We start from the raw sequence: 24,142 nt of genomic DNA on the forward strand, positions 1-24,142 counted from the left end.
AAACCAATGGGCACTGGGAAGGGATTGAAAATTGGTGGGGTGGGGTGGGGTGGGGTGGGGTGGGGTGGGGTGGGGGGGGGAAAAGAGAGAGGGTAGAAGAGGGAGAGAAGGAGAGAGCTCAAGAAAACAGGGATTTAATTTTAATACATTTAATAAGATGAAAGTTAAAATTGAATAAACTCAATTGTAACATACAAAAGTAAAAGATTACAACTCAGAAATAGATTCAAATATTGTCTATTTTATATGCACTTAAAAAAAAAATAATGAATCCACTTTCCTTTAGCAAAGCAACAGCAAAAAAAAGTGGCGACTTTGTTGCTTCCAATTCCTCTACCGGTGTAGAGTAGAGATTATACCATATACCTCTGCTGTTCCCCTCACCTTTTATAGCTGTCCTAGATCCTGAGGAAGTTCAACAACAGTATGTCAGCTCAGGATACAGTTGAATCCCCACTAATCCTGAAATGGGCTGGGGAAAAGTAGCAGCTTCCAAAAAGCAACAAATAATCTATTCAAAATGGGCAAAAGGAAAAGTCACTTTAAAATAGAAACAAATCAGAATACCAAGACAATTACAGAAGAACCTTAAAATGATGAAATGAGACAGTGCCATTTCCCCCTTCTAATTAATAACTAAATGAAATTATGGATTTCAAATGTATAATTTCAGAATGAGATTTTCTTAACAGACCAATAACAGGCACTTTCCCCATTGTTCCTTTAGAAGACTTTTTACCCCCATATCCTTCAGTCTCTAGGAACTGTTTTCGAGGTTTTGTGCCAATGACCCACTCACAAATGCAGCCATTTTAACTAACATCCCAAGAGACGTTGGGAATCTCTAATATTCATGTTGAGAATGATGAAAGCTGCTTGATTCAGGGAAATTCTTTTACCCACCAAGTACACAGAAGGATCCAGCCACTAACGCAGTTTTCTTGTTCAGCTGCCTTATTCTGCAAAAATGTTACTTTTCTGTAGGAGAAAAAAAAATAGAAAACTGGGAATGTCTCCTAGAAGGTGGAATATTTTAAACATTAGAAATTAAGTCCAATCATAATTAGCTTCCAGTAGGTTGCAAGATCTTTCAAACTGTACTGTAAATGTCCTTGTAAAAACACTAGACAAATGCTAGTTGTCTCCCCCAGCCTCTAGCTTCTAATACGAACATATGAATTAGGAGGAGTAGGCCACTCGGCCCCTTGAGCCTGCTCCACCATTCAACAAGATCATGGCTGATCTGATTGTAACCTCAGCTCCACATTCCCACATACTCCCAATAACCTTTCACCTCCTTTCTGATCAAGAATCTTATCTACCTCGACCTTAAAAATATTCAAAGGCTCTGCTTCCATCACCTTTTGAAGAAGAGAGTTCCAAAGACTCATGACCCTTAGAGAAAAAATTTCTCATCTCTGTCTTAAATGGGCGACCCCTTATTTTTTAAGGGGTGACCACTAGATCTAGATTCCACCACAAGAGGAAATGTCCATTCCACATCCACCCTGTCAACGCCCCTCAGGATCTTATACTTTTCAATCAAGTTGCCTCTTACTGTTGTAAACTCCAGCGGATACAAGCCTCCAACCTTTCCTCAGAAGACAACCCCTCCCCCCCCCCATTCCAGTATTAGTCTAGTAAACCTTCTCTGAACCACTTCCAACACATTTGTATCCATCCTTACATAAGGAGTGTAATACTGTACATGTGGTCTCCCCAATGCCATGTATAACTGAAGCATAACCTCCCTACTTTTGTATTCAATTCCCCTCACAATAAACATTAACATTCTATTAGCTTTCCTAATTACTTGCTGAACCTGCAGACTAATCTTTTACGATTCATGCACTAGGATACCCATATCCCTCTGCATCTCAGACCATTTAGATAATATGCTTCTTCCTTATTCTTCCTGCCAAAATGGACATTTTCCCATATGATACTCCATTTGCCAGATCTTTGCCCACTCACTTAACCCATCTATATCCCTTGTAGCCTCCTTATATCCTCTTCACAACTTATTTTTCTACCTGTGTCATCAGCAAATTTAGCAATCATACCTTCGGTCCCTTCATCAAAGTCATTTATGTAAATTGTAAAAAGTTGAGGCCCCAGCACGGATCCCTGCAGCACATCACTCGTTACCTCTTGCAACCAGTAAATGACCCATTTATGTCTACTGTTTCCTGTTAGCTAGCCAATTTTCTATCTATGTCAATATGTTATCCCCTACACCATGAGCTTTTATTTTCCGCAGTAATCTTTGATGTGGTGGTGCGACACCCTCAATATCCCAACGCAGATCTATTAGCTTGGCAAAGAACAAGACTGAAATCTTCCTGCTTTCTATGGCTCACTATCACACCAAACAGCATTGGTACTATCTGATGAACCATTGGGAAGCTGCACATAGACTGCATCAACATAGCTCAGTTGGTAACATTCTCATTTGTATCAGAAAATTATAAGTTCACATTCCCCTCCAGAACTAGCGCACATAAATTAAGGAGCTGTTCCAGAGAGTGCTGCTGTGCCAGAGTGTCCTGGTGGTACAGACGCAGATGCCACAGCACTATTTAAAAGATGAGGGAGCTCTCATGGTGAACTGGTCAACAATCTATCTGCCCAATCCCCTCCCCCCGACTGCCCATAAAGATCAACATCTCTTTGCGATGCCCAGGTGCAAAAATGGCTTCAAAATAGGTGGGCAGGGAAGAGGGGGCAGGTAAAGAGAGGAGTGTGAAAAGGAAAGGATGGTACACTATATAAAACACAAGCCCTTCTTTCCTTGAAATTATTCTGACACCTAAATCACGACACATTACACACTATTGTGACAAAATAGGTTCAAAGTTTTATTGCAGTTAAAACATTTGTACCAATCTGACTGGAGATAAACTTTATTTATTTTTTTAAAATAACACATTTTACATTTTAGGATCCAAGTTGAGGAAGTCTCACCATCAGTACTCCGTCAAAAAAGATTTAAACAAAAAGAAACCCAAACCAAAAATCAAGTTAATTTTAGTTCCCCACACCCTGTCAGTAAATGCATCACATGAAACAGTAATGAACAATATGAAATAGGAAAAAAAAGAGGGCTGTGCTCCATTAGCCAATCACACCTGGGGCAATAAGAGGACCCTGGGAATCCAGGTGGAAGATGCTGGGAAAAAAAAAGTCAGGAGTTCCCAATCCTGATGAGCAAATCCTGCTGGAAAATGTTTATGCCTCGACGTCTAGAGAGGAAAGACTCAGGCTTGGCTATGCTACCCTTCATGGTTACGTAGCCTGGCAGCCAACACCTTCCAGGCTCATGGGAAGAATTCTCCTTTGGGCCTGGTATAGAAGGGTGTCCATAAAATGTACTGCACTATAAAGGTATGCTCAGGCCAGAAGGGAAAGACTATAATGAAGAGAATATAACTCAACCGCTGGATCCTAATGCCGAGATTCCCTCCTTAGTAGTGCATTCTCCATTAAAAAAAACAGGGATCCTTCATTCAAGTAGACACAATTTATATACACCATGTTTAAGATTAAACACAATCCTGTAAAGAGAGGAATCCTAAAATTTACAGAATCTTGTGCATAGATATTTCTGAAAATCGATCCATGAACAGCTTTAAACAAAAAAAAAGTTGAAAAGGAGTTTATTGACATTAAGTTTAGATAAGGCTTGTGTTCCACTCAAGGCAGCAAAAGCCATGCTCAAATATGGTAGTCTTCGTACTGCTATAGCAATCATTACCATAGTAAAACAAACAATGGTACATCCCAAAAATAGTAAGTGGAACACATGGGAGTTTTATAAAGACAGCAGCATCAGAGAGAGAGGGGAGGGGATAGTGGTGCAATTGGATAACTGCATGAACCACAAGCTCAAGCAGATTACAACCAAGATCTGAGCTCCTCAGATGAGACTAAGAGCCTGAAATCTCACACTGACCTCCTATTAAGAAATGTACACAAACCTCCTGAAATGAGGAAAGGGTTAATTTATTCAGTTCTAGAGCTGCTCACAGCCTCTACCCATCCCGACAGCAAGTAAGCTCTGTGTTGCTCATGCACAACATCCATATTAAACTTAACAATGATATAGACATAACTGCTGCAAATTTATCAACTGTTAAATCAACATCTGATTACCAGGAAATAATCTGATCAGTAACAATTTGAACTTGGGGCACTTTCCTGCTGTATTTAGCACATGTACCCTTTTACAAAGACACTCTAGTATAAATTACAAAGCAAATCTAAAAAAGGAAGGATTCCACTGGCTCAGGATTATTGGAAAAATTCCTCCAAAATAGGAGGGGAAGAAAAAAAAAAATCACAACAGATCTTACTTAGCCTTGGAACATTTCATTGCTTTGTACCAGCAGGATTAGCACCCAGTCTGCGGTGCAGCAAGCGGGTTGAGACAACACCAAATCACAAGAGATTTCTGATCATTTTAACCAAGAGATTAAAAAAGTAGAAAAAGCTAGAAGTACTGAAAAATCTGAAAGGAGAAAAAACGCTAGACAAGGATAGCAGCTCAATTAGCATCTGAAGCAAAGAGAGGTTAATGCTTCCAAGTCCATGGATGGCTTCAGATGAAGGGCCCCCCCATATGATCTTTTCCTGCCAGAATACCAACCTCTCTCCCACCCCCTTATAGCTTTCAATGTCAACCCAAGCAAGCAGGCAAGGTCAAAAGATTCATCAGAAAGATGACCCTTCATCAGAACTGGCAACCTGGTCCAACTGAAAGAAGGAACAGCTCCTGGCTGACCAAGTTCTGAAGAATGGATGCATCTGAAACACTAATCCATCCCTCTGTCAGATGCTGATCAGCCTACCATACACTGGAAATGGATTGCCACCTTGCAATACATGGTAAAATATGTTACTCTCAATATATACAAACTTAGCATTGCTGATGATGGCTGCTGGGTTTTCTATCAGCTGGTGGGCTGTCATGGCCAACAGCAATACATGGATAGATCCAGTGATATACAAGCATTCGTTTCAATGCATGTTGGTGGGAATATTGGAGTACGTATACATTAAGTGAAAAGGTGGTTTTCCCCCCAAAAAAGTATTATACCTGCAGTCTATTGGCAATTGTAAACTCAGCAGATGCACATTCAGGTATGTTTTAGCCCACTTTGCACAGTTAAAACAATGGTCAAAATATTGCACATTTCTAGTTAATGGTATTATCCATTATTTAACTACAGTGCAACTGCTGGCACGCATTACCAGTCCGGACTCCATATCAATCAACTGAAACCTAAATCCACCTGACTAGTTTTCTCAGCCCCCTTGCCATCAAGCAGAGATACTTTGCAGGGAATGCATTCCATCTCAGCAGGGAGGGAAATGCACAAGTTTCACAACTCGAATGTTATTGAAGACATGGGTAGAGTGAGGAAAGGTACACACAGTTTGTACCACTGCCACTCTCCTATCAAGCTCGGGTTTTGTACAAGCCAGAAGCTCTAGTGAGGTAGAAATAATGGAAAGAGTTTTATTTTATAAATTGCGAATCTTAATGATCACAATTTTTAGGATTAAAAATGTCATGCTCCATGGTTATAAAAGCTGCTGTTCAAAAAGCCAAATGGCATTACTGAGATTTACCTAAATACACAATTTATTCCATTCCATTATTCTTTAACAAATGCAAAAGGAAAATGGAAAAATAGAAAGTTAAACAAAGACGTTATAAAAGCACACGAGATTAGCAAAGTGCAACAGTCAACGAGCATATCGGAATATGCAAGGCCCAGACTTAGGGCCACTGATTGAGACCCCATATTAAAACTGCAACACAGTACAAATAAGTTCTAAATCTGTTCAACATCAAACATACTCAAATGACAAACTTACTCTGTGGAAGCAGTTAGCTGGAACGATCTTGGGACACTATTATTAAAGTGGAAATCCTCTCTCCTACCTCAAATCAAAAAAAGCTTCATTATTTCTTGAATACTTCATTATCTTCAAACTAACGGACAGTTAATAGGGCCTACTATAATTTAAAACCTGGTCTCAGACTGCTAGGAGTGAACCTGGTTTGCCCAGGTTTGGAAAAATCAATTATAACCAGCAGCGAGAAGACATTTGAGGTTTCAGTCACTACTGACTCCCCTACATTACAACTCCCACTCCCCACCCTGCAGTCCACTCATCTTGTCCTTCAAGTGATACCAAAATCAAAACACAGTTGGCACATGAGTTTCTGATTCAGGTAAAGTTAAACATAATTTTCCAGAAATGTCTTCCTTTTTCAATCTGATAATTGAAGGAATAGTGATATCCCTTTTGATGCTCCTGCCTTTGCTTTTATATATAACGATTTGCTGTGTGAATTTTGTGTTCAAAGCGAGGGATATTGGTGCACAAGAATGCAAGACTTCTCCAAGTATTAGCATTAAAGCACTTAAAGACAACACTGCTAGATACAAAGTTCCCTCTACTTGGTTCCAACAATATTTTTCCACCCCAACCTTTTATTGCACTAACATGACATTTCTCCAAAAAAAAAGCTACTTGGTCACATCTCGGAGGGATTGCCGGCTTAATCCTGAATTATTTACCTCTTCTACACCAATGAGATAGGAGTATTCAATAGATTTTTGTCAAGAGCCACAATCCTGAGCACTAACTCATGCTAACAGTGACAGCTTGAAGAATAAAAAAAAAGACAAAAAACACACTCAGTTCTCCTAATGCTGAGTGGATAAAGGAACCACCTGTTGTCAAACCAAATATAGAACAAGGAAATTCCAAATTTTATTACTGATTTTTTCTGAGTCTGCTGATCTCGGAGTGCTGCTGGACTAGGCTGGGGCAGGGGTTGAAAGACCCATTGAGGGACCATATTCCTAACTATTCAGAGGTCACAGGATGGCAAACAACTCTTGCAATGTATTTAAAAACTGATCAGTTCATTTACAGCTAATTTCTCCAGTTATTCAATACTGCAGCATCAAAAGGAGTGCAGTTTAAAACTGGCTACCACAGGAAGCCAGTAAAACTTGGAAGTGAAATATAAATTAGGTATTGCAAGATAACAGGAGAGCTCAGCAGTACGGGAGGCAGAGAAGAGCAACTCAGAAATCCCTGCTTACAGTCAGCACATGAACAATTAGAAAGGATTTCGCTTAAATGGGGTACTGAAATACTCAAAATGCATTGTATAAAATTAGAAAGGACACTTGGATTTATTAAATCGGTTGAGTCAGCTTACTACTCCCTTCAACAAAAAACAAAGTCAATCGCTTCAGTCTTGGGTTAAATTTATTAGGATGCCTTTTGTTTTAGCTTCACCGATGGAGGCCAAAGGAGATTCCTCTTTTACGGGCTCCACAACCTCATTGCCTCCGTGAATGTTAGAGCCACTTAAAAGTACAAATCAGTGGCATATTTTAGAAACCTGCACTGATCATGAGATTCGCAGGTTAATAAATAAAGGGGAAAGCTCGGACAGGAGGTTCTCTAAATAGGAGGGCAGTTAGAAAAAGCCTACAATTTTACCCAACAATTCATAATTAACAAGGCCAAGAAATGTTCTACTTGCATCAGGATTTCTAGAAGGTTCAGACTGAATTTTCTGAATTGGACATACTGCAACCCATTTTTTTATATTTATTTTTAAAAAGTGAGAGCTCCCCTGATGATTTAATTGATTTGAACCATCCAGAATGGAATATCTCAGGCTCCATCCCAGATCTGTGCCAAATTAGTGAACATTCACCAGGTAAGAACTGGCTTCAGCTCCCATGGTTTGAGGATGTGGGTGGGGTGGGAGAAAAAAGGAAAAGCAGGCCAATTCTATGCTGGATCACTATCCAGCAACTTGTGGCAAGAAGTGGAGACCGCACACAGCACAAACTCAGGTGTAATGTCCTTCCACAGCCAAACAATCTGCTAATAGTTACTGTTGAGGCTCACACAAGAGAGATGGCCACCCAGCGTGAGTCAGCACCATTAATAGCCGGGGAGGGGAGGGAGGGAAAAAAAAAATGTACATTTGATTGGGGGGGGGGGGGGGGGGGGAGGGAGGGGAAAAAAAAAATGTAGATTTGATTCAGTGCAACTGGAATTTGACACTTGAATGGTCAATTTATCTAGATTAAACTATAGAATGCACAGGATACCCGTAAAATGTTGAGAAAGTTTATTTTTTTTAAAAAAAGGACGCGATTTAATTTATTAGCATGAAAACTGCTCTATTTAAATTATAGAAAGCTAGCCTTGCCTCCTGAAGGTTGAAAAGTAAAATATTAAACATTTACAAGTTGAGCTTTCACATTTACCTCATCATTTCCTTTATAAACTGTCAAAGGCCACATTAGCTTCCTGGTGAAAAATCACAAATGTATTTTGGGAATAACCCTTATAAAAACCCTGCAGATCTGTTATATGGTCAGTTAATACAAGTGAAAGAAATTCATATTGGAAAACAAATACCCTCTATTTTATCAAATAAACCAATAGCTGATAGGACTAAGGGGATGTACCTGATCCGTTTGATTAACTTCAATATTATTACAGTACTGAGGATCAGGAGTACACAGTAACTCACACAGATCAACTTCACAGAGATGGTGTCTCTTCTGCCTGGCTTCCACACTAATTACTGCTGGTTAATGATCATAACCCTGTAGAAACAGTAACCTAAAAAGTTATCAAAATCACAGTGATTACAGTTAGTTTATTGCTGAGAGAGAGAGAGAGAGAGAGACAGACAGAGAGAGAGTGTGCAAGTGTTAGACCTTGTAATCCAACTCTGCATTCATTTTTGTGTACATCTCATAGATTGCATCGATAGTCACTGTGAAGTTGACCAAAAACTGTCTGATTTTCTCTACACATTCTTCTTCTTTGACGTCTTTACCCTTTGACAGTGCTTTCATAAAGTCCGATTTATATGGAGCTGCATAAACTGCGGCCTGAAAAGCAAAATGCAAGGTCACATGCTGCAGTCAACACTTACATCTTATCCCTCAGCACATCCCAAACGCCCAGCATCCTGGCTGATAACTGGTCTCCCAGACCTGGTGGGATTTGACACTGATTGCATCAGTAACCCCAAAGTAATTTCTTAAAGAAATTAATTAAAATTTTAGATCTTGTTAGATCACACTCAATGGCCGTAATTTTGGAAAGTGGCATGTGCTGGAGCAGAAGGCCTTACTAATCTAATGTCTTAGCCCAGAAATTCTGAGGCCTATCAGTCGTACCCTCAACAATTCCCCAACTGAGATCCAAGCCCCGAATTTAAACTAACGTGCCCGGTAAGAACACGGCAGGTTTGGGTCAGCGGCCCTATTTACACCCAGCCTAATTTTACATTTCATTAAAAATCAAAACAAAGTCAGGCATGTAGTTTTCACATAGGGGGTGGGAAGTTAGTATAAAAATCAGGCCTCGTGTTCATAATATTTTACTGATGAACACGCCTGCTCTTTTTAGTTTTCTTCCTCTGGAAGCCAGTTATGCTATTTACCAGGAGATGGTGCCTACATCACAGAACATCTGTTTATTTTAGTTATAGAAAGATATTTTTGTTTGGGGGGTGGGGGCTGGTGGGGGCAATTCTAATGAAAGATCAACTTGGGACCAATGTACAGTTTCTCACTTCCAGGAAATACTGGCCAAGTATGATTGCAGCTCAGCACGTCTGAGCACATTCAAGAAAGGATGAAATGCAAAAAAGAAACTCACAGAAAATAGACCATGTACAAGCCAGCCATGGTATTTCTTCAGAGCCATTTCATACGCTTTTGTTGCATTAACTCGAATGAGGTTTGGATTTGCATCATCCCGCTCCCCATCTGCGATGCTTTGCAGCATAACCTGTATGAACTTCAAACCCCTGTAAAAATGGATTGAAAAAATTCACAAACAGAAACCAGCTCTTTTTCTTCTCTATGTCAAAGATCAGGCTAATTTTTAAATGTGCATCTAGTAGTCACTAGCATTGCACATTTTGTGTCTATTTATTTCAGTTTTCACATCATACCAATGCAGAAACGGTAGTGGAATCCCCAATTATTGTAAATCAATTAATTTTCAATCCACTGTCAGAACTATCAGTACAAGGCCAAGCTGTCTTCCTTGGCTCAATGGCAGCACTCTTGCTTGGAGTCCGAAGGCTGTGGATTCAAGCCATACTCCAGTGACGAGCACATAATCCAAGTTGACAGTTCAGCGTACTATTGAGGGAGTGCTGCACAGTCACAGGTGTCGTAATTTGGATGAGATGTTAAACCATGGCCTATCTGCACTCAGATCAATGTAAAATATCTCATGACACTTTTCAAAGAAGAGTAGGGAATTTCCAACCTTCTCTCATCTTCACATGGTCCATCTCCAAGTCTTCCCTGCCTCGATTTCTCTGACTATTTCTGGGGATAAGCCATCAACAAATATTAATTATAAGTCCACTGACTCCCACAGCTACCTCACCTATATGTCCTCACACCCTGCTTCCAGTAAGGACTCCATTCCATTCTCCCAGTTTCCCCATCTCTGTCGAGTCTATTCTGACATTGCAGCCTTCCACAACAGCGCTTCCAATAGGTCTTTTTCCTCAACCGAGGATTCTGCCACCCCTCCCCCACCACCATGGTTGACAGGGCCCTTGACCGTGTCTGATCCATTCCCCACACTTCTGCTCTCACCCCTTCCCCCGCCTCCCAGAACCATGATAGGGTTCACCTTGTCCTCACTTTCCACCCCACCAGCCTCCGCATTCAACGAATCATCCTCCACCATTTCCATCACCTCCAACATGATGCCACCACCTAACACATCTTCCTCTCCCCTCCCAGCATTTCGAAGGGACTATGCCCACCATGACACTCCTCTATCGCCAACACCCTGCCCCTTCCCATGCAAGCGCAGGAGTTGCAACATCTGCCTTTTTACTTCCTCTCTCCTCACTGTCCAAGGCCTCAAACTCTCCTTCCAGGCGAAACTGCAATATGTGTGTACTTTTTTCAATCTAGTATACTGTATCTGCTGCTCATAACGTAGTCTGCTTTACACTGGGGAGATTAAACACAGATTGGATGACTGTTTTGCGGAACACCTCTGGTCAGTCCGCAGGCATGACCCCGAACTTCCGGTGGCCTACGATAATTCTTCAACTTGCTCTCACGCTGACCTCTCCGTCTTTGGCCTACTGTAGTGTTCTACTTACAGAATTCCAAATTCCAAACACTATAGTGTTCCAATGAAGCTCAACACAAGCTCGAAGAGCAGCACCTTATCTTTTGATTAGGCACTTTACAGTCTTCTGGACTCAATAAGTTTAACAATTTCAGACTGTAATTTTTGCCACCATTTTGATTACTTTCCTTTGCATGTTTTGGCTTTAATATGGTTTCCTCTTTTTTTCCCCTCATTTTTGTTGTCAGATGGCAGCTGTTCAATTTTCTGCCATTGACACCTTCTATAGATAGATCTTCTGTTTCTTTACTTGTCTCATTACCACTCCCTTTGTCTCTGCACCATCAACTCATGACATTTAATTCTCCTGTCTTCCACCCTATCATAGACTTTCCCTTTTATTCTTTTTCCACCTTCTCCCATTTGACTTACTTAAAACCTATTACATTTCAAACTTTTACCAGTTCCGACGAAGGGTCATCAACCTGAAACGTTAACTGTTTCTCTCGCTCCATAGATGCTGCCAGACCTGCTGAATATTTGCAGCATTTTCACCTTTTATTTTGGATTTTCCCATTGTCCTGATTAACATTTATCCCTCAACCAACAAATACAGATTAGCTGTTCTTTTATCTGATTGCGGGACCCAGTTGAGTGTAAATTGGATGCACCATTTCCCTGTAACACAGTGACTACATTGCAAAATTACTTAATTGGCTGTGAAGTACTTTGGGATGTCTGGAGGTTGTGAAAAGTGCTATATAAATGCTAGTTCTCATTTTTTTTTGGCCCAACTGGTCTACACTGGTGTTTACACTCCATACACAGCCTCCTCCTATTTCATCTAATTCCATCAACTAGCTAAGTTAACCCTCAAGGCAGTATGCTTGGGTGCATTTATTTATTTTAAACACTGCACTCTTCTGAAAAGATTATAATCATATTATATACAGACTAGCACACAATGGAGATTATAGTGTGTGGGTGGCAGAACGCACCATTAGTAAGGGGAGAGACAGTGACTTAGTGGTAACGCCTTTGAACGAGTAATCCAGAGGCCCAGGCTAATGCCATGGGACACTGGTTCAAATCCCACCATAGCTGGTGGAATTTAAATTTAATTTATAAATTCATATATAAATAAAAATCTAGAGTTGAAAGCTAGTCTCAGTAGTGGTGCCATGAAACTATCGAGTGTTGTAAAAGCCCATCTGGTTCACTAATGCCCTTTAGGGGAGGAAATCTGCTGTGCTTACCTGGTCTGGCCTACATGTGACACCAGACCCACAGCAATGTGGTTGACTCTTAAGTGCCCTCTGAAATGGCCTAACAAGCCAGCCACTCAGTTGTCAAGGGCAATTATGGATGGGCAACATCTGCCCTAGTCAGCAAAACCCACATCCCATGAATGAATATTAAAAAAAATTTCAGTGTTGTCCACTCAAACTGCTCTTGAACATGTACTGGTGTAAAGCTGATAATGGAACCTTTAGTACTTGATCCATTATATTACTAGTCTCCAGAGTACTATAATGGATGGGGCTTTTGTGCATATTCAACAGTATGCTGTTTACTGCGGCTCACCAGTCACATCTTTGTTACTTAGTTTTTCTTCCTTACACCCACCCTCCCCAACCCCGATGTTCATCACAACAAAATCAATTTCAAAGTTCATTACATCTCTGATCTCATGACTAATGACTTAGAAAATAAGACGAGGCACTGTCTAAAGAAGCAATTGCTCACAGCTGGCAATGGTGCTCATTTTCGAAGTAAAAACCACATTTCCATTTACTAATTATTGTGATTACTACAAGGCAAATTAAATAGTGTTGGGGCAAGAGGAGGTGGCATTTCATAGTTTTCTTTTATAGATGCCCTATCATAAAAACACAAATAAAGGCAAAGAACTACAGAGCAAAACAATCTGAGGTCACATTTCAAACCACTACCCAATAGTTAAAAGCCAGCCAGGGTTTCCATCCCCAAGGGCTGCAGTACGCTCACACATGGATCTCAGGAATACAGAATCAGGCATAGATGTAATGCACTCCACACTCAAACAGCTCCATTACTCAAGCTCACGTACGAAGAATGGCCACTTAGAGAATATCAACTAAATTGTGGGTAGACAGCAAAAAAAAAAGGGAAAATACAGCTAAATGAATTAGACTGATTACCTTTTTAGCCACATAAGTGCCAGTGTAGCTCCAACTTTTGGCCACTCGGTGCCATATTGCTCCTTCTCTCCTTCCAGAATTAGTTGCAATGTTTTGAATTTTGTGGGATTTGTTTCAAACACTGTCCTGATTTTCTATTTTAAAAAAAATCAATGCAAATACAATGAAGCTTTCAGGAAGGTCAAAATTCAGTTCCTCAGTTAAGTACTATTTCCTCTGGAGTGAAAAGGTTTTGCCCAAAAGAGATAACCTGTAGCACACTGCTTGAATCAACGAAGATTTTCTTCATAGATCATAGCTTAGCCTGTGAAATGCAGTGTATACTGAGACACACAGAAAGGAGTACATACTGATCTATTAGTTAATGATAATTAACAGCAGTAAACTTGGTCATCGAAGAATGAAGAATAGTAAATCTGTAATGTAGAAAAACCATTATTGCTATACAACTGCATAAAATGTCTGTTTGGGTGAAACCTCTCTTTAAAACCTACTTCTTTGACCAAGCTTTTAGTCACACATCCCAATACCTACTTCTTTGTCTCAATATTAATTGGTGTCTGATTATGCTCATGTGAAGCGTCTCAGGCCAGTTTACTACATTAAAGGCGCTACATAAAATGTTGCTGGCAGCCATGTAACCACTAAATCTGAGCTGTGCTGAGACATGTGCATATTCTTTTGATTGATAATAGCAATTGCACATGGAGCCAGGGCTTGCTCCAACACTTGATTCCACATGTGCCTTCCTTCCCAGTATCAGCTCTGCCTACTGCTCCATTCCCTCACCCTCTCCTCATCCAGACCACAGAACCCAACTTTTGGTTTGTTCCTAGGCCCCAAGTACTGGATGGCGCTCATTATCGCACATTTTAACATTAAGTTGTCTTCTTACAGACAATAAAAGCTCCAAATACGATCGGGAATTTAATGAACAGAGAGGCACGCTCTCCCTTTGACTTCCGTATTTAAGCAGCTGAACCCCTACTACTTCTCCAAAATCCAAAGCTCCTCCTACCACTGATTCAAACTTGAGCACATAATCTAGGTTGACTTAGAGAATGATGCATTGTTGGAGCTGATGTTTAACCAAGGCCATGTCTGCTTAGAACACACCAACAGTAGACCATACAGACCCACAAGCGTGCTCAGGTCATGCAATATGATTGTGGCTGATCATCTGCATCAACTCCACTTTCCTACTCACTCCTCATATCTCCCGATTCCCTGAGACACCAAAAATCTGTCTATTTCAGCCTTAAAAATACTCGATGATCGTGCATCCACAACCCACAGGGATAGACAATTCCAAAGATTCACAATCCTCTGAGTAAAGTGGCGCAGTGGTTAGCACCGTAGCCTCACAGCTCCAGCGACCCGGGTTCGGTTCTGGGTACTTACTGCCTGTGAGAAGTTTGCAAGTTCTCACTGTGACCGCGTGGGTTTCCTCCGGGTGCTCCAGTTTCCTCCCACATGCCAAAGACTTGCGGGTTGATAGATAAATTGGCAATTGTAAAAAAAAATTCCCCTAATGTAGGTAGGAGAATTGAGGGAAGGTGGGGATGTGTGAGGGAAAATGGGATTAATGTAGGATTAATATAAATGGGTGGTTGATGGTCGGCGCGGACTCGGTGGGCCGAAGGGCCTGTTTCGGTGCTGTATCTGACTCTCTAAAGAAATTTCTCATCTCAGTTCTAAATGAACGACGCTATATGCTGAGACTGTGTCCCTGTGTTCTGGATTCCCCAGCCAGGAGAAACTACCTCTAAGTGTCTACCCTGTTAAGCCCCTTCAGAATCTTGCTGGTTTCAAAGAGATCACCCCTCAGTCTTCTAAACTCCAGACAGTACAAGTGCAATTTACTCAGTCTCTCCTCATGCACTTACGCCATGCCAACTCCAAGGCAAGTATATCCTTCTTCAGATAGAGACCAAAACTGCGCACAGTATTCCAGGTGTGATCTCAAAGCTCAAAACAACTGTAGCAAAAGTTCCTTATTCTTGTACTCCAATCCCCTTGCAATAAAGGCCAACATACCATTTGCCTTCCTAATGGCTTGCTGTACCTGCATGCTAACTGTGTTCCTTGTACGAGTACACCAAGCCTCTTTGAACAACATTTACAAGTTTCATGCTTTAAAAAAAAATCCTGCTTTTCTATCCTTATGAAAAAAAGTGAATAACTTCACACTATACTCCATCTGCTACCTTGTTGCCCTCTCAATTAACTGTCCTGATCTCTTTGCAACTTCTGCATCCTCCTCACAGCTTACATTCCCACATAACTTTGTATCATCAGCAAACTTAGATACATTACGCTCAGTCTTTGTCCAAGTCATTAATATAGAATGTCATTAGCTGATGCTCCAGTACTGATCCTTGCAACACTCCACTAGTTGCAGCCTGCCAACAAACAGCTGAATTCAAGAGGTGAGGTGAGTGACTGCCCTTGACATCAAGGCAGCATTTGACTGAGTATGACATCAAGGAGCCCTAGCAAAACTGGAGTCAATGGGAATCAGGGGGAAAACACTCTGCTGGTTGGAGTCGTACCTAGCGCAAAGGAAGATTGTTGTGGTTGTTGGAGGTCAATCATCTGAGCTCCAGGACATCACTGCAGGAGTTCCTTAGGGTAGTGTCCTAGGCCCAACCATCTTCAGCTGCTTCAATGACCTTCCTTCATAAGGTCAGAAGTGGGGATGTTCGCTGATGATTGCACAATGTTCAGCACCATTCGCGACTCCTCAGATACTGACACAGTCCATGTAGAAATGCAGCAAGACTTGGATAATATCCAGGCTTGGGCTGATAAGTGGCAAGTAGCATCCACACCACACAAGTGCCAGGCAATGACTACTTCAAACAAGAAAGAATCCAACCATCTTCCCTTGACATTCAATGACCTTACGATTGCTGAATCCTCTACTATCAACATCCTGGGGTCACCACTGACCAGAAACTGAACTGGATACCATGGCTACAAGAGCAGGTCAGAGGCTAAGAATTCTGTGAATTCCTCCTGACTACCCAAAGCCTATCTACCATCTACAAGGCACAAGTCAGGAGTGTGACGGAATACTCTCCACTTGCCTGGATGGGTGCAGCTCCAACAACACTAAAGAAGCTCAACACCATCTAGGACAAAGCAGCCCACTTGATTGGCACCCCATCCACAACATTCACTCCCTCCACCACCGACACACAGTGGAAGCAGGGTGTACCATCTACAAGATGCACTGCAGCAATGCACCAATGATCCTTCGACTGCACCTTCCAAACCAGTGATCTCTACCACCTAGAAGAACAAGGGTAGCAGATGCATGGGAACATCACCACCTGCAAGTTTCTCTCCAAGCCACACACCATCCTGACTTGCCGTTCCTTCACTGTCATTGGGTCAAAATCCTGGAGCTCCCTTCCTAATAGCACTGTGGATTTACCTACCCCACATGGACTGCAGCGGTTCAAGAAGGCAGCTCACCACCACCACCACCTTCTTAAGGACAATTAGGGATGGGCAATAAATGCTGTCCGAGTCAGCGACGTCCACATCGAATAATAAAAACCTGAAAATACCGTTTATCCCTACTCTCTGCTCCTGTCTGTTAACCAATCCTCCACCCGTGCTAATAAAATACACCCAACTCCATGAACCCTTATCTTGCATATTAATCTTTTGCTAGAAGTACCTTATTGAACACTTTTTGGAAATCCAAGTATACTACATCTACTGTCTCCCCTTTATCTACCATTCTAGCTAGATCCTCCAAAAACTAATAAATTTATCTTGTTCATATGGACAAAAAAAAAATTCCCATATTTAAAGAGCAGGGGAGTTCTCTTGCTATTCTGACTAACATTTATCCCTTAACCAACACTGCTAAAAACAGATTAACTGGTTATTCAGCACATTGCTATCTGTGGGATCATGTTGGTTGCAAACTGGCTGATGTATTTGCCTAGATAATAATAGTGACCACTTCAAAAAAGTATTTCAAAAAAGTTTTAAGGGAACCTGAGGACATGAAAGGTGCTATAGAAGCCCAAATTATTTTCCTTCTTCCTGACACCCTTATCTGGACACCCACTTACTGGAGTTTCTCCATTCTCTCCAACCTTGTAATTGTTGGTTCAGGACCACCTATCTTTAGCAAGAGCACTAAAAAAAAGCAGAGGTTTTTTAAACCCTGATGAATGATCCAATCCAAATTGCAGACTCAATTTTTCTCTTAAAGATGCTGGCTGATCCATTGTGCATTTCCATAACTCTCTATTTATAATGACATCTTTGAAATTTGTTTTTTTTTTGCATCAATCAGATTCCAGCCAGCGGCATAATGTAGAAACCATACATATGACTTGGCACATGGCTCCTGCACACAGTACTAAATGGCTAGAATCAGAAGGTAATGTTCTCAGCAAGGTTTCCATCCCCAGAAGAGGAAGACTTGGTATTTCCATATCACGTTGCTCAAAATATTTCAGAACAAATTACATTCATATCAATTACTTTGAAGTACAATCATTTGCAGGGACAAATAGAGCAGCCATTTTGCACACAGCAAAATCCTACAAGCAGCAATTAATGCCTAGTATTATATTCTCGTTCTCCATATTCAAAAATCCACATCAAGCACACTTCAACTGTTTTCCTACATTAAAACAGTGACCACACTTCAAAAGTTCTTCATTAGCTGTGAAGCACTTTGGGACATCCTGAGCTCATGAAAAGATGCTATATAAATGCAAGTCCTTTTTCCTTGCATCAACCTAAAGTACCAAGATGGTTCAATGCCTCACCTTGAACAATGCAATGTTCCTTCAGTACAGTACTAGAATGCCACCTTAGATTTGCACCAAATTAAGTCCTAGAGCTGGGCTTGAACCCACACCCTTCTGAATCAGGGTGGTGTAACTGAATCAAGTGGACCCCCTACATGGATTTTATTTATTTCTATTCCCTACTTAATTTATAGGATAACTAATACTCAAAATTACTATGTAAATTATTGGCCAAAATTCTCTGACAAAGTAAATCAGATTGGGAATGCAACATACAGGCGTAGAAAAAAAAAACAGAATTGAAAAGATAAATTTGGAGCACTTGAATTATATAATAACTGAAATACAAGAGAAAATATAAAAAGGCAGGTTCAGACTGATAAGAGCAAATATTCCCAAAAAATTCAAGTTACATACTGTGCATCGGGGTGGGGGGGGGGGGTGCAAAACTATAGGTTTCTATGGAAACTTCAGCAACAAAGACTGAATGATCTCCCTCATCTGTCCATCCTTATGACTGCACAGTTCCAAAGCAAGGACTGTGAGCAGCAACGAAAAAGACTCCCATGAGTGAATCCAGTTCTAGAGCTAATAATGTATTGCTCAATACAGGGTTTATTATAGCCAAACTTTTGCTGTAAGCTACATCTGCAAATTACAGCCATAGCCTCATCATTAATTCCCTCTTACACACTTATCAGAACATTATACTCTTTGCTATCTTCTTTCCTGAAGGCATAGACTCTTGGTTGGATGTGTTTCCATGAGAACAGGCAGCCTGCCATCAGATCACCGACAGGGTGTTCCTCAGCTGTGGCTCAGTTGGTAGCACTCTCACCTGAGTCACAAGATTCAGGGTTCAAGTCCCACTCCATGACTTGAGCACAAAAATAAAGGCTGATCCTCCAGTGCTGTACTGAGGGCGTGCTGCACTATCCTTCGGATGAGATGGTAAACAGAGGCCCCAACTGCCTGCTTTGGTAGAAGTAAAAGATCCCAAGGCACAATTTCGAGAAAGAACAGGCAAGTTACCCCCAGCGCCTGGCCAATATTTATCCCTCAATCAACATCACAAAAACAGATTATCTGGCCGTTATCACATTGTTGCTTGTGGGAGTTTGCTGTGTGCAAAATTGGCTATCCCGTTTCCTACATTACAACAGTGACTACATTTTAGTTTTAGTTTAGTTTAGAGATACAGCACTGAAACAGGCCCTTCGGCCCACCGAGTCTGTGCCGACCATCAACCACCCATTTATACTAATCCTACACTAATCCCATATTCCTACCACATCCCCACCTGTCCCTATATTTCCCTACCACCTACCTATACTAGGGGCAATTTATAATGGCCAATTTACCTATCAACCTGCAAGTCTTTGGCATGTGGGAGGAAATCGGAGCACCCGGAGGAAACCCACGCAGACACAGGGAGAACTTGCAAACTCCACACAGGCAGTACCCAGAATTGAACCCGGGTCACTGGAGCTGTGAGGCTGCGGTACCTAACCACTGCGCCACTGTGCCGCCCCAATTTTTTTTGAAAAAATACTTCATTAGCCGAAAAACACTTTGAGACATTCAGTGGTCGTGAAAAGCACTATATAATTGCAAGTCTTTCTTTTTCTCACGTGCAAATGCCAGCAAGCTATACAGCCATGGAGGCCGTTACAGCCATGCCTAAACCCCACCAGAATTCCACAAGTGAATTGACAGCAATGGTTGCTGGGCAGTGACCAGGAGTGGGAACTCTCATGGGTCAAAGCCATCTAATGAGATCCATTGTACATATCCTACTACAACATACATAAGTAACCTCTCCAAAAATGAGTGATTGCACAACCCAATTCACACATATCAATGGACAGCCATAACCCAGACTACTTACGGTGATGTTGCCAGTCACATCTGCTTTGATTGGTGAAAACACTGTCGAGCCAAGGCAATCTAGAAATAAATGAATGCAATTTTAAGGGAAGTGCAGTATTATTGAACACTATATTGTATAATAGGCAAGCCTATCCCTCTGTAAAAGCAAGCAGTTAATGCAAACAGTTTGCCTATTTAGAACAATTGAAGGCCTTTTAACTATCAGAATATTATAGTCTTTGCTATCTTCTTTCCTGAGGCATGGACTCTTGGTTAGATATGTTTCCATGAGAAAGGCAGTCTGCCATCAGCTCACCAACAGGGTGTTCCTCAGTTATGGCTCAGTTGGTATCATTCTCACCTGCGTCACAAGATTCAGGGTTCAAGTCCCACTCCTGAACCTCCAGTGCAGTACTGAAGGTATTTTTGGCAGCTTAAAAGAATAGTTTGAGGTACCATTTTTAAACAAATGTCAATATATTCATTGAATGTGTGTGTCATCCTCTTAAAATTTGGATGAAGTCTGAATGTACTAAAATTTATATGCACAGAACAAAAACCAGTTTGACTCTTCTCCCAATCACTTCATTAAACATATCATCTAACTTATCTTTTATATAGAATTACATAGTTTTTACAGCAAGGAAACAGTCCACATCAGCCCAAATGGTCTATGCTGGTGCTTATGCTCCACATGAGCCTCCTTCCCACACTACTTCATCTAACCCCATCAGCCAGCCACTTAAAAACACTCAAAGCATTAAGTGTGGATGTATATATTTATTTTAACACTCTACACTTTTGAAGGGATGATAATCACATCCACAAAAGACTCTTTGCTAAAGTGCACAATGGAGGTTACAGTGAGTGAGTTTTTGGGGAAGTGGACCCACGCAAGACTATCATCAAGAAAGTAAGTCACATGCTCCTGTAACAAACCACAGTAGTGACTTACAAGTACTACGTGGGGTTGTCAAGATGGATGTTTATCCAATGAATGGTTGATGATTATTCATTTACACCCAATGATGCCAAGATCATCTCTATGCATTGGATAAGCATAATCACAGTTAATATATGCAATAGATCTTCATGTTTTCTGATGTACTGCAGGTATAGGTGGAGGTGATCACTTTTACTTTAGCCTAAAAGTTACTATTCCCTTCCACTTGTTCCCCCCCCTCCCTGAAAATGCTGGGATAGAATTCCACAGATGCTACTAGCCCCCCGGTATCTCACCCTAAGTATGCATTCACCAAGTCTAGGGCCACTGATTTACAAAGCCAAGAATTTGACTTATTTGGGCATTCTCAAGACTTGGTGTTTGAGATTGTATTCCACATTTTCGTTCATTGCTTTTCCACAAAAACTGCAAAGCAGTTAACTTAAATCACAGTAGGTTGGAAAGTCACTGGACAACAGAAGGAGCAGAAACAGAGATTTTTTGATGCTTTAGTCTCGGGATTCTGATGTCAATTGTAATTCCATCAGCACTACTCCAGCTGGGAATAACTCAGCACAGTCTAAGGAAATCAAACCTGGTGCTTTCCAAGTTTCAGTGCTCAGTTCTGTGATCACAATTTCATGACAGTCAAGTAAAGGACACAGGGGTATAAACTACTTATTAGCTATTTCACTTTCAGTAGAAAAATCAAATAAAAGGAAATTGAGAATATATCTTGATTTGAAAAATTAATATCTGATAATGACCAAGTGGTTGGCTGCTAATTGCATCAGCAATAAACAAAAATTAAATATATTAACGGAATAAAAACTCTGTGGAGATGAATGGAAAGCATCAATAATAGAAACTAACAGTAATCCTGACCCAAGCTGGGAAGGTTATGTTTCCAGAACTGAATAATTCATTTTCTGGAGATAGTACAAAAATCGTAATGAATTCTTTTATGCTCATGAGGTTACAACAATAATAGGTAGAGTTCTGCATGGAAAACCACCCTTGGGACGTGAGATGCTAATCTAATATTGAAATTGGACACATTAGAAAACACAGCATAAAGAAGCCCAGTTTGAAACAACCACACACCCCCTGGGATGTGCCAAGTTGGCCAATCATAGCTGGATAGTGAACATCACTACAAATGGCTCTAGTGTCCATAACTTTTCTCCATTACCATCTCCATAAACCCCTCTGTGAGCAAACTGCACCCCCACTCCTCCACCTGCCCCAAGGAGCACATGCCTTCTTTATCACCAAGATTGAGATGATTAATTCAGTTATCTTGGCTGCTTTCCCTTTCCCCAACAAGCCAAACAGCCATTCAGGCTCCACCCTACCTAGCCCTTAAACCATGTTTTCTCCAGTCTTTCTCCCATCTCATCCTCATTGACCTCTCTAACCTTGAGAATTTATGGCACCACCCACCAATCCCTCGCCTCCATTGTCCATCTCAGTGAAAACGTCCTTGCTTAGGTCCGCTCATATCAATGCAAGTTTGTTTCCTCTTGTCTATCCAATCAGAGCCAGAGTATCTCCATTAAAGGCATCCCCATCACCCAAGGATCTAACCCTAGACCACACCCCACCTTCCTCATTTAAACAATTCCCTTGGCGACATGGGATGAGTTTCTACATGAACACTGATGACACCCAGCTCTACTGCTCCACTACTTATCTGTACTCAGACTGCTCATCCAACATCCAGTCCTGCATGAATTGCAATTTCCTCCAGATAAACACTAGGAAGTGTTTATGAATGCTTAACTTTTAATATGATTGTGTTTTAAAAGCTGTGATTTTTAAAAGTTTAAGATGGAGTCTGGAAAGTCAGGTGACCTCAATCCATTCAATTCAAAAAGAACAAGACAGAAATTTTGGTTACATCAGGACAACAGAGAACACAGATCAAAGACTTTTTTGAAAAAAAAACAGAGACTGCATAGGTAACACCTGAAGAATAATGGGTTTCACGTTCCCAGGCTTTCGGGTTGTAAACAAGGAGTCATTAATTTTGAAGATGCAAATGTACCAAGCAGCTCTTAACATCTGGGAACAATGGAAGGCCCAGGCGGCTCTGTGAAACCAGACTTCTGGACTTTGCATATTGGAACAGGACAATAAGCTATTGACTTTTGAGTCCAAATAAATGTAACAGATTTTCTGAAGGCAGACAGACCGGAAGAAGGGAACCCAGCATTTGCAGCCTCGAGAGGGAGAAAAGGAACAGCTGCTCTCGGAAGCCTGAGACATCAAAAGGCTGTGAAGACTGGAACTTGTTTTGAAAGTTGAAGTTCATGGAGAAGTAAAAACCCAACAGGATCACCAGGAATCATCTTATTCATGGACGTCCAGGTCCAAAGTGCTCAGAGAAGTGCGTGAATGGGACATTGATTTTGAAAATGTCTGGGAGATCCAACCCATTGCAACTAGGGAGGAGTCTGGGACTTTTAACCACAAAGATTTCGCCAGAGGACTGTGTAATGTACAAGTGTAGTGTGAGGTTTCCAAGTATCTTAATAAGTAAAGAAAATACAATTTTATTTGTAATTTGGGGTATCAGCTACTTACAAAGTACTTGATGAAAGGTCACTGACCTGGAACGTTATCTCTGCTTCTCTCTCCACAGATGCTACCAGACCTGAGTATTTCCAGCATTTCTTGTTTTTATTTCAGATTTCCAGCAACTGCAGTATTTTGCTTTTATTTAATTTACTTACAAAGTACTATTTAGTTAATGGGGATTTCTTCTAGTTTAGTTGTTATAAGACTTAAAATGTGAAATCTTGTCATATAATTCTTTAAAATGGACTTGGGGTTCATGCCTTGTATTTTTAGTGTTAGTCTCACTGAGGTCATAACACAAGGTTAAAGCTATTATCTTCCGTTCCTGCTATAAACTTAATAACCCTTGCCACTGACTCTATCCCCCCTTCTAGGCCAGTGTCTCAGGCTGAATCATACTGTTCTCCACCGTGGTGCTCTTTTTGACAGAGCTTCTGGCTCAATATCCTCCCAATTCCAAAGCCCATCTACTTCAACCTCCATAACATTTTCATTTCTGCCTTAACCAGTCTGCTGCCAAAACTCTCATTCATATCTTCATCACCATCAGACCAATTTTTTCTTGTACCCCATCTGCCAACCTCCATAAAATTTAGCTCATCGAAAACTCTATTGCC

At 41.0% G+C, this 24,142-nt stretch overlaps 1 protein-coding gene across 2 annotated transcripts in view; it reads right to left on the bottom strand.

Annotated features, from left to right (window-relative positions):
- Positions 1-240: 240 nt before the first annotated feature.
- The window catches only part of gltpa (glycolipid transfer protein a), a 40,821-nt gene continuing 16,919 nt past the window's right edge, over positions 241-24,142 (bottom strand). The window contains exons 2-7 of one of the 2 annotated variants that reach the window (XM_068054759.1): positions 20,022-20,080; positions 13,353-13,486; positions 9,724-9,874; positions 8,772-8,948; positions 904-978; positions 241-511 (exon numbers count right to left, since the gene is read on the bottom strand). In XM_068054759.1, the coding sequence (XP_067910860.1) occupies positions 955-978; positions 8,772-8,948; positions 9,724-9,874; positions 13,353-13,486; positions 20,022-20,080 (545 nt within the window). In that variant the 3' untranslated portion in view covers positions 241-511; positions 904-954. Of the gene's footprint in view, positions 512-903; positions 979-2,834; positions 8,949-9,723; positions 9,875-13,352; positions 13,487-20,021; positions 20,081-24,142 lie in introns of those variants that run through there. The other variant, XM_068054760.1, reaches the window with a different exon arrangement.

This window comes from Heterodontus francisci, chromosome 23, assembly GCF_036365525.1.
Source record: "Heterodontus francisci isolate sHetFra1 chromosome 23, sHetFra1.hap1, whole genome shotgun sequence".
NCBI lineage: Eukaryota > Metazoa > Chordata > Chondrichthyes > Heterodontiformes > Heterodontidae > Heterodontus > Heterodontus francisci.